Genomic DNA, 20,339 nt, shown 5'->3' on the forward strand with positions numbered 1-20,339 from the left:
TTAACTTTCTTGGTAGCTGCATTCTTATAACTATGGCGCTCTTCATGGTTTGTTATTTGCTAACATATTCATATCAGATTAGAAGTTTTACCTTATACACTCTTAAACTTTGTATGATGAGATTCTCTCCTTTTTCTTATTTACTGTTATAGCTGAACATTAGTTGCTTACTGTCCCATTCCTCTATAAATCTGATCATCATTTGACGAACATGCAGTACATGAACAAGATGAATATCATGAATCCTTGCATTTGTACTTTGCTCATAGCAGTTTGATATGTCATATATTAAGAAAGAATTGCAACATGAAAATAAAGTTCTTTTACACCCAAATTCTGTTTTTCTACTACTATTATTCCTCTACCAGTCTGCTCAACAGTATGTATTAATGATTTTTCTGATGTTGATACTCCCGTTTATCTACATTTATATTTTTCTGTAGCAGATTTTCCTCTTTTTCTATTGATTTGGCACTAATAATTAGTTCTGACTGACCTTGTGACTGATTGCATCCGTACTTTCTTGATATATGCTGAAATATACTTGCAAAAATACTTGAAATTCCTTTAGCCTAAGACCTCCAACTTTACATGTCCTCCATGATTCGACCGGAAGGTCCTATACATAAACTTATGTAGGCGCCCTCAACAGTCTCCTCTCGTCCTTTGCCTTTGTCGCTACATGATTCAACCAAAAGGTTCCACGCTTGTAGTGTATGTGTGTCCCTTCAATGATCTCAAATCTTTGGTCTTCGCCCCTCCTTGATTTGACCAGAAAGTTTCGTGCTTGTAACTTATGCACGTCCTTTCAATGATCTCCTCAATGTCTTCAATCAGCTACATTGGTTTAACCGGAAGGTCCCATACCTGAAACTTATGTATGCCCCCTCAACAATCTCCCCAATATTTTTTTTCTTTGCCCGAACAAACTCAGCCAAAAGGCTTCATGCATGTAAATTATGCATGATCCTTCTATAGCCTCAAGTCTTCATACCTGTATCTGCACATGGAACAAACTCATTAGTAAAAACATGTTTTATCTTCTTCGGATTTTTCTTGCCTTCTTGCCTTTTAGCATTCGTTATTTGAATAACCATGTTGTAGAAACAACAGAGTATAGACGATTAGGAAATTTTTCCATTGCTCAATTCATATGAACTGACCCATTTCTTCATTCATTTTTTGCAAGTTTACTCCCAGATGGAGATGCGGGATTAGCCCTTCGGCAACAAACCTTCCATTTAGGCAATGGATGCCTTTCCTTTTATCTCCCTTTCAGTACTTTTCTGTTTGTACAATGTGTTTAATTCAGATATTTATGTTAGGAGCTAAGAGCACTAGTAATATCTGAATGCATTGTATTCAAGTACTATGTAAACATGAACACTTTGTAAACTATTTTTTGAATACTTGAATAAAAATATATATATATTATTTTAGCGCTTGTATCCTTAAAAAGTGATCAATTCTCTTGTTTATGAATCCTGTACTTTGCTTATTGCATTCTTTTCGTTCGATACTGTATATTCTTAGTAGCTAAACACATTTAGTCAGCAGATAAAACATATTTAATTTAGCATATAACAATTTAAGAGGCATGTTAAATTGGTAACAATTACACCATAAGATTATTCAAGAATAAAATACTTGTATTCCAAAGTCATAAGTCTCGGGAGCAGAGATGCCACAGAAATTAATGCAAGGGCATCCAGGATGTAAGAGCAATCTTGCATCACCCAAAAATATTTATGTTTTGTTTCTTTAATAAGGGTTGTCTTAGTGCAAAGTTGTTGTCTATGGAAGCTTGATACTTAGTAAGTCGGTCTTATGAGCTCAAAATTTTCTAATTTCAAAGGTGGATGTTCATCTTAGATATATTAGCCTGTCGGTAGAGACTCGTTGCCACATCAAGAGTATTTGATAAGTTACTGTAGATTTTTGGTGTGCAAAATGGTAAAAAAACTTCATGCTCAGTTTTGAAGAGCTTAGAGGCTCCGGATAGGCTCTGAAATGAGGTTGATTGGAGCTTGAGCGAATGGGGTTATAATAGTCAATCAGGTCAACGATTCGCAAGTTATGATCTTTTGAAGTTGGGCCACCCGAATTTTCCAAAGTGTCATAATTGTATTGGGCCGACTCTATATGTAATTTTCGGGTTGATCGGCCTCGAGGGTTTTGGTTAGATGTCTAGAACCTTCTCGAGCGGTGCAAAATTGCCTATATAAGGAGGGCTCGTAGGTTGTCTAGGACAATTTTGGGTGGTAGAGTTATTGCATACAAGATCTCTGATAGAAATACTGGTAAAAATAATTACAGTCTTACCTTTCTTAATGCTGATGTATAAATCTTCGGATTCAATCTTCAATGGCCAATGCTGACAATGGTACTTTGAAACTGCAAGTTAAAGAATGATCTTGGGACTACAAATATGTTAGTACTTGATATTGCATTGTCTCCAAGTTCGGTGAGCATATATATCATATAGAAGAGACATGCCCCCATAGGGGCATGACTCTACGTGGCCTTTGTCATGACCCTACGTAGTCATAATTCATACCATAAGCTTTGATTAGTTAAGGATAACAAGCCCGATACTTATCGGATGTTATTGTTTACCGTATGGGTAAAATAAATCAATGCATACAGATAATGGAAACACGAACAGCAGAACTCTTTAGATTATTTGCATATGCAGACATTACATTATGCTTCATAAGATGAGTGATGAATGATCCTTTACAATGATCCCAGACGGGATATAAATACTATCTGCCGAACCTTCCCGAAGGAGTCTGTCAGCCACAAACATTATGTCCGCTACAAACTATTTACCCGTCGGCTACAGAATACAGAAACACCGACGACAATCACCCTGTCGGCTACAGAAACACCGACGACAATCATCTCGTCGGCTACAGAAACACCAACGACAATCACTCTGTCGACTACAGAAACACCGACAACAATCATCCCATCGGCTACAGAAACACCGACGACAATCACTCCGTCAGCTACAGAAACACCGGCAACAATCACTCCGTCGGCTACAGAAACACCGACGACAATCCAGTCGGCTGACACAGTTTCTACTGACGACATCATCCCCCCAAAAGAAAAAGTCGTCTCCGGACGACAATTACAAAATATTTGACATAAATTAACAAACAAAATACATTAACAAAGTGACTACAACAAAAAATTTGCTTCTGTCACATCACTTCCACATTCATTCCGTCCCATCTGTAGCCTCTGCTAACACAATACTGTCTCCTCAAGCTGACCTTGATAGCCACCCGTGCTGCTTTCTCTACTTCCAACACTGGGTCCACTAAGTTAAGTGTTGCTGTACTGCCTTTTGGATGACCCACTCCTCCCGAGCTCTCTATGCATCCACCAAGACAGCCTCTCAGCCAACACCTACTCCCAATGCCTCTAGTACACAGACACTCCATGTCTGTAGCAGCTTCAAGTCTTCTCAACTGGTCACACTTCACGACTGATATCCGCAACGACTGGGGGTCCAGGGGGCAATGCCCCTAGTGGGGTCGAGGGGCAGCGCCCCCGTGGGGTCCTGCCAAGTGCGTTCCTTGTCGCAATACAGGGCGGGGTCGACAACACAGGAGTTTGCACTCTAATTATGCACATGTTGTCTACACTTAGGAGTTAGCACATTATTTGAGCACATAGTGTCTACAACATTCTAGACACATCATCATGTTTATCTTCTTATCGTGGAAGTTATGTGCTTAGTTGTCATGCTCATCTCTTAGTTCTTTCTAGACACATTCTAGACGCATCTTAAAGGGCTTTAAATAGAGGCTCTCCTAGTGTGTATGGACAAGCTTACATGCATTCCGAATTTAATTGCCAAGAGGCATTCAGAACAAATGTGTAATATGGACATTGAACTTTCTATTTATTCTTTCATGTGGATGTGGTAGTGGTTAGACTTAGTATTAATTAGATTAAATGTGACTCAACGTCTTGGGATCCTTAAGGAGTGTAACCTATTATGTATACTTTCAGTTGAATGTTGTTATTGCTTCCGCTACTATGTGTATGTTGTGAATGGTTTAACTTTCATGTTTATAAAATGCCACCAAGACCAAATTAGCACTCCGAAACCCACACAAAACTGCATGGAACACACTATTTTTGTCATTTTCTGTCGATTCCACACTTTTTCTAGCAACCACTGATGCTTCCCCTTCTCTTTGGCATCATCTGCTACTCATTCCGAACTGCCCCAATCCACCGTCGTGTTTTTTATTTTTATTTTTTTAAGAAAACCCCTCACACCCATCTTCTACTCCGTCGGAAAAGAGATACAGAACTCAAACAATCTCTCCTCCGCAAATGAGAAACAGAACTCCAACAATCTTTCACTGGAACGTCTCCTCCGGCAATGAGAAACAATAAACAAGCCTTTCTTTGGAAATACCTCCACCGAAAATAACAAACAGAATTCAAACAATCAAAGCCTTTCTTCTATGCGATTTGATCTCCAGTAGTGAAACACTCTTCAAATGGAAGGGCAAGCACTCTTCACGTGTTTCATACAACCATTCGACCGCGTGAGAACAGGAAGCTTTCAGGAAGCAAGGGATACTCACGCAAGGAAAGACAACACCAGTTATACCCACGAAGAGTAAGACCAGGGAGCCTCTTTGTCGTCTCAGGCCATCGATTTGCAACTGCCTTTTCGTGGCTTTTCAAAAGGCACTGCGGATGAATGCCAATGTCACTGCCACAAACCTGCGCCCGAAAACAATGGCGTGCTTACTTCGTGTGTACAGGTCTGCTACGCCCCATGGAAAAGAGGAAGACCATGCGTGGGAAGAATAGAGGAAGCCCACGGAAGGCAATTGAGGCCAAGCATTTAAGAGGAATTGAGTCTAGTCCGAATGAACAATATTGAAGAGGCATACCAGTTTGCCCTAATAGTTGAGGAAAAGTTGAACAAGAAGTCTGATAAGAATAGTATTAGAGGTTGTGGTAGAAGATCTGGCAAACAGTGTTATGGAGGTTGAAATGAAGATCCGAAGAAGGATGGGGCTAGCAGTAGTAGTCTGATGCAGGAGCATCCAGAGGTATAAGGGCAATCGTGTGTCACCCAAAAAAATATACTTAGACTTAGTTTTTGTTTCATGTGTTTTCATTTTTGGATACCCATTTGGGTCAAATAAAGGTTCCAACTCTCACAGTTCCACTATCAGTGTGCTAGAAAATCCCGAAGAAATAGGAGTATGTAATTGGGCCATCATTTTGGTGAACTAGGAGGTGTAAATTGGCTAGATCAATGTAATTGTAATTTAGAACATTCCAGAAAAAGAATCACGTCAAAAGGCCCCACGGTTTGAAAGTTATTGCAGTTTTCGGGTTGTGGAGACCTAAGAATGCTTCAAAGTCAGGTTAGGGGCATTAAATGACCTCGAAAAGGGTCGAAAAATGGGGGACGAGCAAAGCTGGTCCATAGGGCTATAGAGCGCTTCGAGAGCTTTCCGAAAATGTAAACGGTTCGTCAATCGGAGCTACGGTTCAAAAGTTATGCCTCTCGGAAGTTCGGTTACCGTTTCTGGATTCTTCTAGATTTGCGCCGACTTCTAACGCAGCTTCTGGAGCCTTCTATTTGGTCGGTGGATGCCTACTAGAACTTTCTAGAATGTACTAGTCCTTAACCCTTCGGAGTTTATTTAAGGAGATTTCTGGCATTGTAAAGGCAGTTCAGAGTGGAGTTTGAGAGGAGGTACTAAAAGGAGAAATTATCTCCACATTTATGCTATTGTAAGCCCTTAGGGCATGTTTTGAAGTTTATTTTCTCTGTACTAAATGTACTAGCTTATTTTTCAGTTAATACAATTTCCCTTTTCTGTTGTATCCATACTGTGCTTGGGTAGTGTCCCCATCATAGTCAAAATAACAAAAATCGGAGAGGAAGAGGCAAAGGATCTAGAAGACAAGGTATTTGGGGGAAAGGGAATTAAAAAATCGCACGCACCTTCTCTAGGCATAAATAAATGAGACCTATTTTCACCCTTTGTACTTCTATAATTTCAATAAATTCTCCACAACTTTATACTCATAAATAAATGTCATGTCTATTTAACATATGAGGTTAATGCAAAATTTCAATGAGCAGTGTCTATTGAAGTTCAAGATTGGAAGCTACCAGGATGAGATACTATGTGATATTATACCTATGGACATATATCATATGTTGTTGGGTAGGTCATGACAATTTAATAGGCATCTTGTACATGATGGTCATGCGAATATCTACAATCTGAAAAAGGATGAAGTGAAACATAAGTTTAAGCCATTGAAGGATAAATACGAAAAGGTATGTAGTGCTGCTAGAATATATTTTGTTGATGGAAAAAAGTTCCTAGAGGGTATGAGGCGTGAGCATATGTGTTTTGCTATAATTTCAAAATATGGTAAAGAAAAAGTAGAAAAGGTGCCTACAGAAGTTGCAGATTTGTTGGAAGAGTTTCCAGATATTGTATCCGATAATGTACCTAATGGATTATCACCAATGAGGAAGATCAGTCACTGGATGCACTTGATTCGAAGAGCCCAAACAAAGTAGTGCATAGAATGACACCACTAGAAAGTGAAGAGTTGAATAGACAAGTGCGTGAGTTGTTACAATAGGGGTTGATTTGAGAGAGTGTGAGTCCACATGTTGTACCAACAATATTACCACCTAAGAAAAATGGAAAATGGAGGATGTGTACAAATTCTTGAGCTATCAACAAGATCAAATAAAGTGCAGATTTCTATTGTCACGGATGGATGATATTATGGACTATTTGAGTGGAGTTGTGAATTTCACAAAGATGGATCTGAAGAGTGGGTACCATCAGATTGGCAACTAAGAAGGAGATGAGTGGAAGACTACCTTCAAGACAAGGGAAGGATTGTACAAGTGGTTAGTCATGCCTTTTGGGCTAACCAATGCACCGAGCACTTTCATGCAGCTCATGAATGGAATTTCTAGATAAGTTTGTCATTGTTTACCTAGATGATATATTGATCTTTAGTAAGACATTGGAGGAGTATTTGATGCACATTCATAAGGTGTTTGATAAGTTTAAGAAAGAAAAATTGCTGATAAATTTGAAAAAATGTAGTTTTGTGGAGTTAATGTACTTGGAACTTTTGTTTCAGTAGGTCTAAAAATGGACCCTGAGAAAGTGAAGGCTATCCTTGAATGGCCTACTCCAAGGAGTGCTACGGAGGTGAGATCTTTTCATGGGCTGGCTAATTTTTACAGAAAGTTTATCAGAGGTTTTAGCAGTATTTGTGGACCCTTGATTAAAACAATGAAAGGGGACAGAAAAGAGTTTAAGCAAACTGTAGGAGCAAATAAGAGTTTCAATTTGTTGAAATAGAAAGATACAGAGCAGCCTATTTTAGCACTTTCAGATTTTAATAAGGTGTTTCAAGTAGACTGTAATGCTAGTGGTACTGCAATAGGAGTTGTTTTGAGCCAGGAAGGTAAGTTTGTTGCTTATTTCAGTGAAGTTGAATGATGTCAATAGAAAATATTTTGTTTATGATCAGGAATTTTATGCTATAGTCAGGCACTGAAGAAGTGGAGACACTATCTTCTTCCAAAAGAGTTTCTTTTGTATATTGATCATCAAGCTTTGCAATATTTGAATAGTCAAGAAAAGTTAAACCAAAGGCATTTGAAATAGGTTGAGTTTTTGCAGAGTTACACATTTTTTTTGAAACACAAGTAGGAAATCTAACCGAGTTGTAGATGCTTTTAGTAGAAGACAAGAATTTGTCTGCCGAAGATCCTGATTTTGGTGAAACTTGGAAAGCTTGTACACAACTTGTTACACTTGATAGGACAAAGTGGTTGGATTTCATAATCCAGGATGGTATGTTGTTCAAAGGAAATTAGTTGTGCATTCCAAGAAGTTCTATGAGGGACAATCTCATGGAGTAAAACCACAGTGGAGGATTGGCTGGACATTTTAGTAGAGATAAAACCATTACTTTGGTTGCTGAGAATTATTACTGGCCACAGTTGTGGCAAGATGTCAAGAAGTTTGTACAGAGTTGCAGAGTATGTCAGATGGCAAAAGGAGTGAAGCAAAACACGAGGTTGTATCAACCATTACCTGTACCAGAGAAGGCATGGGAGGATGTTAGCATGGATTTCGTTCTTAATTTACCAAAGGCACAATGAGGGCATAATTCTATATTTGTAGTGATCGATAGGTTTTCAAAGATGGCACATTTGATTCCTTGCAAGAAGACTAGTGATGTTGTTCATGTGACAGAGTTGTTTTTCAGAGAAAAGATGAGACTACATGGTCTTCCAAAAAAGTGGAAGACAGATTTGAAGTTTAGTTCATCACATCATCCACATACTGATGGGCAGACAAAGGCTGTGCATAGCAGTTTGGGGAACTTGGTGAGATGTTTGGTTGGAGATAAGCCAAAAGGGCGGGATCTAACTTTACCACGGGCAGAATTTGCATATAATAATTATGTCAATAGGAGTACTAGTAAATCACCATACCAGATTGTATATGAGAGCAATTGGATAAAGGAAAGATAAGTAGTGCTGAAGCAAAAGATTTTGCTGAACATTTGAAAAGCATCCATGAGGTGGTGAGGAATCACATTACAGGAATAAATACATAGTATAAGTCTAAGGAAGATATGAAAAGGAGGTATAAGGAATTTCATATTGGAGATGAATTCATTGTTCATTTGAAGAAAGAGAGATTTCCAGTACGAACAAATAACAAGATACTGAAAAAGCATGATTCTAGAAATGCCCATGAAGTAGACCTGTCTACTAAACTAAATATTTCACCCATATTTAACATTTCAGATTTGACAAAGTATCATGAAGGAGGTGATTGAGATGAAGTTGAAGAAGCATAGGGGAGTATCCCAGCACTACTTTGGCTATAAAGGAGATTGAGAAGATATTGAACAGTCATGTTGGAAGAAGCACAAGGAATAGAACATATGAAGAGTATATGGTCAAATGGAAAGGGAGGCCAATGGAGGATTCATCATGGTTAGCAAGGGAGGAGGTTGATTATCTTGGTTTTCCTCTGACTACTTGAGACGTGATGGAGTCACTTCTCAAATTACCCCAGGTGTCTGATGCAGCAGCCTCCAGGGTGTAAGAGCAATCTTGCATCACCCCAAAATATTTCCTTTTTTATTTCTTGAATAAGGGTTGTCTCAGTGCAGAGTTGTTATCTATGGAAGCTTGCTACTTAGTTGGTCATACGAGCTCGGAATGTCCTAATTTCATAGGTGGATGTTCATCTTATAAATATATCAGTCTGTCGGTTGAGGCTCATTTTCATACAATGAGTATTTGTGAAGTTATTGTAGATTTTCAGAGTGTATTTTTGGTGCGAAAACTTTAGGCTCAGTTTTAAAGGCCTTAGAGGCTCTGGATGGGTTTTGAAATGAGGTTGACTAGAGCTTGCACGAGTGAGGCCCTGTGGATCAAAAGCTAGGGATTCCAGAATGGAGTTATAATAGCCAATCAAGTCAACAGTTGGCAAGTTATGGTCTTCTGAATTTGGGCCACCCAAAATTTCCAAAATAAGTGTCATAATTGTATTGGGCTGACTCTATATGTATTTTTAGGGTTGATTGGCTCCAAGGGTTGGGGTTTGATGTTTAGAAGCTTCCTGGGCAACATAAAATTGCCTCTATAAGAAAGGCTCATAGATTGTCTAGTACAACTTTGAGTGATAGTTTGTAGATTTGTCTTACAAATTATTGGAAGAAAGGCACCCATGTGGATTTGCACATTGTAATTCAAAATTCTGTAATTCTGCATTTGCGACCATAATAAGAAGCCCATAATTTGTTCTCACAATTTTTTGTTGTTTCTGTGCTTTTGTTATGTGTTTGTGGTATTATGGGGAGTACCCTGCATCAGAAATTATCACAAGTCTGATGTCATTGGGCTTGAAGCTCCAAGATGCAATAATGCTTGGCCTGGGCTTGAGACCCAAGAATGGAGAAATAAATATTAACTTGTTTAGGCTCCATGTCCAACTTATTTTTAGTGATTTGAGCATTTAACTTTCATCGTATTCACATTTTGAAGAAGTTTGATCTTTACAAATGGGACAGACATCAGCCCCCTCTTGGGCTTGGAACCCAACAAATGTGGCAGAATTAGGCCCCCTCTTGGGCTCCACTACAAATTTATCTCCAAATTCCAACTAAGTGTTGAATTGCATTCTTGCATCACTCAAATTTCCCTTGGTTTTCAAGTTCTTACTTCATTGTTGAGGCCGTAGATTGGATTTCACACTTTTCTTTTAGCTTGGGAGTCCAACTTTGGGATAGAAATTCTCACACCCTTGGGCTTAGAGCCCCAAAAAGAGGGCAGCAAATAGCCTCCTCTTGGGCTCTAACCAAAACTTATTTTTGAAATTTTGCCAAGGGTAGGCAGGTCTTACGCCTCGCCAAAACTCTCATCACTTATGTTTGTAATTGGCATGAGGATTGATTGGAGGTTTGCATACTCATCATGTCAATAAAGCCAAGTTTAACGATAAGATTTAATTTAACTGTACGCTTGAGCACCTTTACTGACTTGCAGATTGAATTTCATCATTGACTTGAATTTGGGAGCTTTGGGAGTGTTCTGCCCTTCTTGTGCTCCTTCACTCAGCTTGGTGAGGAAATTTGGCTAAGAGTTTGGAATTTACTTGCAGTTTGCAATTAGATTTGGACACTAAGACTAAGACTGGCAACTACTAACTGCCAAAGCAAAAAGAAGAGGTCCCCATTGGCAATGGGGCAATGCTGTGAAAAAGGTCAGAACACTGCATATGCACTTTCCTTATAATAGAACTAATTCAAAAGGAATGAGAATTTAATCCTGGTATGTTGAATTGAACAATTACAAACAAGTTCAAAATGATTAATCCATGGCATTGTCAAAATTGAGCTGATTAATGTGAGAAAATCCAACTGACTTATAATGGATAGATAGTTGACCTGCAAGAGCCCAGTTGAAAGAGCAGCCTGAAGGGCTTTGTGATGTCCAGATGACCTTATTGGTGGACTCATAACATATCTGAAAAATAATATATGAAAAAAAAAATCAGGGATTAAAGATTCACATAAGAAAGACAATAAAACAAATTTATTAAGTACAGCTATATTTACTTGGCTGCAATCTTGAAGTCAGGATCCCAAAGCTTAGAATCATCGAGGACCAGGCCTGAAACAACTGGTTCTCCTATTACCCTTTGCCCTGGAGCTCAAAGTTTTCTAGTTCAGAGCCAATCTCTTTTCAATAAAGCATTATATAACCAGCTATTAGATACAGTTAATACATTTAACGGATGCAGAAACTTCTTTAGGCCTTGAAGTCAGCAATATTGAGTCATATTTCATTTTAATTCTACTCAGATTGAGATTTACAAAGAGGTTTACACTTTTAAATCATTTGTTTGAATCAAATATTTAAACAGAGCTCCAATGCTTACTGCAAAATACAAATTGAAATTTGACCAGGACACAGAATCTATCACACAAAGCAAATAAAGAACTTCATGAAAAACATAATCATGTGCAGAGTAAACGTGGAACAAAAATAATTCTTAGCTATAGAAGATACCAGATCTGCGAGCACTGACAATCTCATCAAGAGCATCAATACTCATTACGTGAACAACATACAATGGTGTGTTCACAAACTTCGCAAACCTGATCGCTCTAGCAGTTGCCTCCCCTTCAAGCTGTAAACACAAGAGGAAAAAACAGATTGTATGAGAAACCTCATATCAGGTAGAGTGATCTGCCTAAAGAAAGAAGTTCAACATCTTCTTTCACATCAATATGGAACATTTCTATGTCTAAACAAGATTATTATTAGTAATACATTATATCTAATAAAAATTAAATGTCCAAGGGGTTTACCTTAGTTGGTTGAAGCAATGAGTTCTCATTGTGGACACCCTGGTTCAAATCCCAAGAGGGGCATCTTTGTGGAATTCTAAGTTGTGACTCTTGGTCTTCCAATTGTTATTTCTAGTGTGATTGCTCGTAAGGAGCTTGAATAAGTTGTAATTGTTGCTCTTAAAGAGCACCCGACATGTAAACGATCTTAATATTAAAAAAATAAAAAATTTAAATGAATTAACCTATTGTTCTCCAGAATGAGAATAACATTCAGTATTGATTCCTATTTCAGTAGGCAAACTACACATTTTTGGCCTCCAAATACAGATGAGAATGAAACATATTTTGGATATTTCATACAATTACCAAGACATTTAACTAAGGTCGTGCACTGCAGAGGTACATAACATGGACAAGAATCAGAGAAAAGGGTAGAAGAAATAATTAAGAGAAAGGAAAACTTCGCCCATGGCTTTTCATGTCAAGATATTTCTATGTAATGAATGAATGCAACTTAACTCATAAACTCACAAAATTCTGCAGAAAGTTTGTCTATAGCTTTTGTTGTACATTCGGGCAACAGCTAACTGAAGTTTCCATTAGTATAGGTCATATGTATTCCAATTTCTTATTCAAAAGCTTCAAAGTTTAAAATTTATGACAATATTCAGTTGATGCTTCCTTTGGAGTTATAAATCCTGACTTTAATGATCAAATATGAAAATGCTTCACAAAAAAGAAATCTTGTGGGTCCTTTTGTAAAAGTTTATATAATTGCAAGGCATTGTTAAAATAACTTGCAGGGAAATTTTGACATCATAAAGGTTTGTGAGAAGATGAACACTATCTAAATGGACTGAACTAGGTGCCTATGCAGACATTTAGGTGCCTTCTAGAATGGCTCAGCTAACTAGGCAGTGGGAAGATTCAGCAAAGGTGAAAAATTTGTTCAATGGTGGTGAAAGTTTTTCAGTAGTGGCAAAGCAACAAGTCTCTTTGGTTCAGCAGAAATATTTTGATGTCGTTAAGAAATGCTCACGAAAGTCACCATCCTTCAATCCATACTTATTACTAACACTATCATAAATGTAATATGTTAGTGCATTCCAAAAGGACAGTAATAATCTATAAAGCAAGAAATATATGATGTCAATTAGTCAAATTTTATCTTTGGCGAAAAATGTGAAAAACTTAAGAACAATATGTCAGTCCTCCAAAAGTCAAACCATCAAGCAAACAATGTAGATGGTCATTAATGTTTGAAAATTATAATTAAAAGAAGTGATTTGGCTAATTCACTTGTATCAATATTTCCCCCGTCCTTTCTTCTTGATCAATGCCATAAAAATATACCCAATATCAAATCATAGAAGACAGTAATGAAATGACAAATATGCATCAGTACAAGATAGAAAAAGGAGTTGTAAGTTAGACAAGGAGATACCAGAGGAGGCCTGGAAAGTGCATGACCCTCTGGACCAGTTATACCAAGGTCAATCATTTGAGATTGTCCTTCTGCTACTGCATCCCCATTTTCTGCATGTACTTGAGCTAAGGCACCTAAAGACTTGCACTTTTTCAGACCTTGCAATAGTTGCTCATCATTTACCATGAGAGCCCCTTTGTAAGCCATGAAAAATTTGAAGGAATTGATGCCTGCAAAGGCAGGAACATTTCCAATAAGTTATGAAGATAACAAATCAAAAGCCATCATCCTTGATAATATTCATTCTACATCTATGCTTCAGATCTTGTAAATTTTAGAAAACCTTACCTTTCTCCTTAACAAGCATTTCCATGTCTCTGGCAACATCTTCATTCCAGCTTGTAACAGCTACATGAAAACCATAGTCCATGCATGATTTTTCTGCCTTCTTTGCATAGACTTCAAAGCCACGTGCAAGGTTCCCATTAGTGGGGACGACAAAGTCAATATGCATTGTTGTTCCTCCTGCTAATGCAGCTGCCTGGCCAGTAAAAAAGTCATCAATAGTCTCTTGACCCATGAATGGCATCTCCAAGTGTGTATGGGGATCAATACCACCTGTTTTGAACAACAAAAAGCAAATGATCTAATCCGAACATGATGATGGCTACCATAAAAGACAACAAAACTCTAGAAAGAGTTTTTATTAAAACTATGATTAGGAATAATAATAGCTTTGTCAACTTCAAATGAAAAACATCATGTTCTCTCTCACCTGGCATGACATATCTACCAGTTGCATCAAGGACACGTACTTCATCTGCAACCTGAGTAAGAATATTCATGCGTGTTCAATGATTAACCTTATCATGGAGTACAAGAAGTTTTTAAAAAAATACAGCTACGTTTCCTTTCAACTATAATAGCAATTTCTAGCTGGATCGCAAATTAGTAAAACATGTCAGCAATGAAAATGCCATGGTCAACAATAAAAGGTAATATTCTAGTGTGGCAAATATTTTTGTAAATGAACAATGTTTGGTTAGTTTGCAAATTGAAAGATATAAATATGAAATTTTATGTGATATAATATCCATGGACTCATGTCATGTCCTATTGGGTCAATCATGGATTTATAATAGAGAAGTTGAAAACTTGAACGTGATGGTACGAAAAACACACCTACGCCAGAATGATAGATGGGAAGGAATATATGTCATGCCCCCACCAAGATAGACAGCAACCTTAATTGCAGTCTTTTATCTCAATTAGATCGCAACCCTTAGGCTTAGGTGAGTGAATTAAAGAGTGATTCTATTAAGGGTTGATCATTATTAATTAAAGGTCATGGGCAGCAATTTCCATAGGCATATAATTAAAACAAATTAAGAGGTTAAAAGCAGTGATTAAATCTGAAAGGTTGTCACTCTTTTAACTTGAAAGAGACGTGATTGTGAAGAGTTTTCTATAAAATCAACATTAAAACACACTAACACCACCCAAGACCTAGTCTGAGCATCATCTCACTATCAGCACTCGAAGACAACACACCTTTTGACATCAATGACTAACATGCCAAAGCCAACAAGGTTGTGACTCAATTCTTGTGAAAGGTGGTAATTCTTTCACCACTAAAATATAAAGATCATTCTGAGGATTGAATAATCAAATCAGCATTCATTCAATCATCACCGGCCAACACGTCAAATCAACATTCATGGATCTGATAAAGAAAGTCATTCAAACATCCATCAAGCATCGATTGGGAATAAAAGAATTTTTTTAAAAACCAGCAAGAAAGCAATCAATAAATCAATAAATCAATAAATCATACAATGCAATGCCCCATTTTAGGAACAATGAAATATATATACTGAGCTGCAATATAACTGAACAATCAAAATGAATAACAGATTATTGGATAAGTGCGGATGATTACAACTTTCTTGAAATTCTGATATAGAGTATGATTTGTATGCACAAGAAGATGATGTTAATCTGTATCAAGATTCGATTGCTGCTCCCCAATAATATGCTTAATACCATGCATAATCTTGGATACAGAACTGCCTATGTGAGTTATTGTTTTTCCTGATTTATGACTCTAAACTCGTGCATTACCCTTGAAAGTTGAATGTTTTACCTGATGGAATCCTTGTAATCAAGAAGTTCTGTTACGAAGCCTTTCCTGGTTTATGTATTTGAAATATATGGTTCCATGTCATAAAATTCTGCTGCTCAACTGAGCCCTTCAGATTAGAATTATAATAAAATATAATGTCTTCACATATATTCTTCACGAACTTTTCCTTTTTATTTCCAATGTCTATTTATATATCATCTAAGGTTATATTTATATATCATCTAAGGCATGCTTCTCCCAAAAAGTGCGCTTCTCAAACAACTGATCACTTCTCTTCATTATGACTTGTTTATATTAGTTACTATCTAACATAAACTTCTTCTAATCGTTGTTCCTTATAGAATGAACTCAAGTTGCTGATGTCAATATATGTAATTGCTGCCCATAGTTTCCTATTGTTTACATGTATCAATAAACAAATATTCTTTAACTTAGGCACCATCAAAGATGCCAGTTTCATATCACTACTCAACACTCCACAAAGGAAGCATCAAACAAGTAGATAAGAGAGATAAGCTTCAGTTGGCATAGGAAAGACAGACCCAGCTAAGAAACGAAGTCAAACCTTAGAAACCACGTAATAGTAGATTCAAACTTACACACTTAGAGAAATGGCATATCATTACTTAGTCATTGTAACACAGCAAAAGAAATGTGCCACAATTATAAAGATGATAATGAGATGTATGCATATGAGTTGGTGAGAATGAATGAAAAGTTGAATGCAGGGAAGCAGATGGAAATATTTCCATAACATTTTCAGGACATATTTGTATGCGTGTGGAAAATATTTTATATGTAGCTCAAGAGTGTTGGTGGAAGCAGCTAGATAGTAGTGGTTAAATCCCTTGAGAGGAAGTAGTGAAAAGAAGACTTGGTGGAGGAGAATAAAAATTTGTTTTCTAATGAACTTGTTGCAGTGGAATTTGCTGCAGAATGTTTACAATCTAGAAGGATAGTTCTACTATCTAACTCTATTTTGTGAACCATGCTCAAAAAATTCTTCTTAGCCACTATGTTTGATGCAAGTGCGTCCAGGTATATATGTGATCCTGCATCAACCAAACTATAAAGGTTGGCTTGTTTTTCTTCCAATTTCGCTTTGTTTTGACATATTTGCATATTACTATTTCTGGAAGACTTGATTTGATTTAAATTTGAAATATTGAATATTTAGCCTGGTCACAGTTATTCAATCTAATTGGCAATTTCATGGAAACAGCTATTTTTCAAAATCGGTGAGAGCTGAAATGAAATTCCTTTATGGGGATGTTGATGGACATATTTCACCAAAAGTGGCAAATACATGGTCAAATTCTTCAACAGCTAGGAGAATTTAAAATTCTTTGTTTTTGCCAGCAATTACAGAAAATATTTTTCCCGAAGATTAATTACAGAAAGTATTTTGAAATATTGAATATTTAGCCTGGTCATAGTTATCCAATCTAGTTGGCAGTTTCATGGAAACAACTACTTTTCAAAATCAGTGAGAGCTGAAATGAAATTCCTTTATAGGGATGTTGATGGACATATTTCACCAAAAGTGGCAAAAACATGGTCAGATTCTTCACCAGCTAGGAGAATTTAAAATTCTTTGTTTTTTCCAGCAATTACAGAGTATATTTTTCTCAAACATTAATTAGAGCTGGAATGGAAAGGCTGGGAGAGGAGCTTAAGGGGGTCATAATACCATCTTGGCCAAGTTTTAGGTGAAAATTCAAATCCAGAAAAAAGTTATGTTAACAGTCATTTTTCAAGCTATTGCACAACTTAATCTCTCGCAAATATAATCTTCTTTTCACAAAAATTAAAATTCATGAAAACAAAAGTGGAATCACTGTTTGGAGCAGTGTAAAACGGGGACTCGCACCCCCCTCCAGTCCACGAAGTACCCATCCCTGCACCGGGTTCTTGGAGTGCCCGAGTACCCCCACCTCCGCCATTCTGCCACTGGAATAGGTACAAGAATTTCTATTTGAATTTTGAGTTTGAATGTTACTATTAGGCATTTACCATGTCACTATGTTGAATGTTCAATTGTTCTAGTTTGTGTTGCAATTTTTCTATGTTCAAGTATTTCAATTTGGTATGTTATACTAAAATATCATTTCATAACTAGCATTTCAAGTTCTGTATGTATTGTATACAACACCCCTCCCTAGCCCACTATCCCCTCGCCATCCCCCCACAGTCTTGAAATTGAGACCCATTGTCCCCCGTCCCATCATTCCAACATACCCCAATTCTAGTGTTACACTGATTTGGAGGCATTAACCTCTCTTTCTTAATGAAGGAAAAATGATTTAAGGCAGTGCATTATCTTCTTGGCTGTTTCAAAGCCATTTTTGCTTATTAAACCATCTATTTTTTTAAGTAAGTGTCAGCATTGCCTCTTTTCCTTCTAAAATAAAATTGTAAATGGGCACTATAGTGGAATGTAAAACTAGAGGTGCCACTGTTCATGGGATTTATTTATTTTATTCAATGCTTAAGAAAGAGGAGAGGTTGGACATAGAAGTGGAAGTGGAAGAGGTGTGGGAATGGCAAGGTAAGGAAATCATCCGTCTTGGGCATTTTTTTTTTTTAGCGGCAAGTTAAAAATTAATACAAGGAACGAGAAGAAATCAAATACAATAGAATATGAAAGAAAAAGAGTGCAGCAATTTGTAGTGGGCTGTTAAAAACAGCAGTAAGATAACTTGTAAACAGAAAAGAAAACCTTCAAACGGTATATTGAAAGTAAAGAGGGAGCTGAATGAAGTTTGGGAGAATATTGGTGAAAAATAGGAATGTATTCTGAGAGGCCATGAAAGCCAAAGATACAATTTTCTTTTGCAGCAGATTCAAATAGTTATGTTATTCTATGATATTGAATTGAAAAGAAATAAAAATTTGATATTAAGCTTTATTAAGTTTTGTGTTATTTGTGTTGATCATAGGGTCTCTACATCAAATGGTATCAGAGAGGGTGCCTCTGAATGGGCAGTAAATGTGTCAGTCGTGAGAAATCTTACACTAGGACTTGGGTTGAAGTTGTGAAGCAGTGAGGATTGTAAGATAAGATCGAAAGATTTTGTGCTAGTGTGTATGGAGTTCTGCAACAACAAAGAGCTAAGAAGACATAGAAGTCATAGATAGAGTTGACTGTGTGTGATATTTGTTACAGTTATGACAGAGGAACTGTAATCAATGTATTGTGATTTGATTTTGTACTAATAGGTGTGTGCAAGTTGTAAATTGAATGTTTCAATAGTGTCTGACAAAATGTCACAGATGCAAAAAAAGTGTTTCATGACGAGGAAAGTGTTTTTGAAACTAGAGAAGGAGAAACTAACACCTCTCTAGAGATAAGATAAGATAAGATAAAGATATTAATGTCCAACAAGAGACCAACAAGGGTTCAAGGGGCTGATTGATACAACAATGCCGAAACGAGCAACCCAATAGGAGCGCCAAATGGCATCCGAGAAAGAAAAAATAAGAAAGCAAATAAAGGGAAACAACAACAGACGAGAGGGCGAGCAAGGGTCAGGGCCCTTCTTTGAGAAATGTTGGTGATAGGGTGTCGCTGTCTAAGGAATCCGCAACGAGGCCTAACTGATCTTGTGTGCCCGGACACGAGTGTAGTAGACAACCGCTTCATGCCCCTAAAAAAGGGGCATGGTGGGAAAAGAGGCAATAATGAGCTGATTGAAGGCTTGGCTCTGAGAGAACATGAGCTATAAAGTGTGGTCCCGGAGCTAGGAGGTCCCCCGGAGATAAAGAGCTAAACACCGCTGGTCGGAATAACTAAAAAAAGCCAAGAAGGATCTGCAAACTCTAAATAAGCAGTGGAACCTAACTCTAATCTCGTAGTAGATGGGGCACCTAAAGATGAAGTGGATCTCAATCTCTGTCTCGGATAAAGTGCAAAGGTGGCAAATCCGGTCCTCTTTGGTTAGGTGATGATCAATCTGGCACCAAAGTCAGTGAGAGCTGACTCTAAACAACCCCAGGGAGATGCGGAGGGTATGGCACCAACGTCAGCTCAAGTAATAGGGAGCTATAATAATCCCATCAGGGGTCTCCAAAAAGTGCTCAAAGTAGATGGCCATCCGCAGACGCAAACCCCTTAGAGATGTCTATAAATGTCAATTCTGACATGCCCATTCAACTCCTATTGTGAGGGGAGGAGATGGACGGCAGCATCAAAGGAGAACTAGTAAGGTGGAAGATGATCAATGTCGATCCCGATCGAGTTCAATAAGGTAATGGCTTGGGTATACCGACATCGAGCCCAAGTCACCCCCACCGAGCTAGCAATAACCACTAAGGAGCTTACTAAGCAAGGTAGGAGTATCGTCGTGGCAATCCACAGAGTCCGCAAAGTCTCTGAGGCAGTGAATGAACCAGATCAAATCAAAGATAGTGCTAAGCCAGAAAGGGTGAGCCTCAAAGATAATTTTATGTGGAAAGCAAATACAATTAACATGAAATGAATTCCACCATTAATTCAGTAAAGAAACTTGATATTCTCCATAGATTAATTCCTTGTGCTTGTTGGCTAATAGGGAAACCCAGAATATAAGACCAAGGCAGCTCTTCAACATAACATTACCATGGTTATCCACAATCACAAACCAGAGACACTATCAAACAGTTTGGAATAAATGCAGAATGCTCCCAAAGCAAATTGCGGCTAGCTGAGAAATGATGTCCAGCTACAAACAAATCGCAGGTTGCAAATTCAAAATGTCGTATGCATACAATTATGCCTAGCGCAAATAAGACTCCAGCAAATTAATTATACCGACTGCCTTGACATCAAGCTAATGGAAATCTCATACGCAAACCCCCAGTAGTGAAACGAGAGTT

The 20,339-nt window shown here is 37.6% G+C and overlaps 1 protein-coding gene across 1 annotated transcript in view; it reads right to left on the minus strand.

Moving 5' to 3' along the window:
* Positions 1–20,339, minus strand: part of PYD2 (pyrimidine 2) — a 185,099-nt gene that overhangs the window by 83,359 nt on the left and 81,401 nt on the right. The window contains exons 3-8 of the mRNA XM_089806137.1: positions 14,118–14,169; positions 13,691–13,960; positions 13,361–13,572; positions 11,633–11,753; positions 11,179–11,266; positions 11,008–11,086 (exon numbers count right to left, since the gene is read on the minus strand). Of these exons, the coding sequence (XP_089662263.1) occupies positions 11,008–11,086; positions 11,179–11,266; positions 11,633–11,753; positions 13,361–13,572; positions 13,691–13,960; positions 14,118–14,169 (822 nt within the window). The remainder of the gene's footprint in view (positions 1–11,007; positions 11,087–11,178; positions 11,267–11,632; positions 11,754–13,360; positions 13,573–13,690; positions 13,961–14,117; positions 14,170–20,339) is intronic.

The sequence above is a fragment of the Cupressus sempervirens genome, chromosome 10 (assembly GCF_028749045.1).
Source record: "Cupressus sempervirens isolate cs-2001-9-10 chromosome 10, ASM2874904v1, whole genome shotgun sequence".
In the NCBI taxonomy this organism is placed as follows: Eukaryota; Viridiplantae; Streptophyta; class Pinopsida; order Cupressales; family Cupressaceae; genus Cupressus; species Cupressus sempervirens.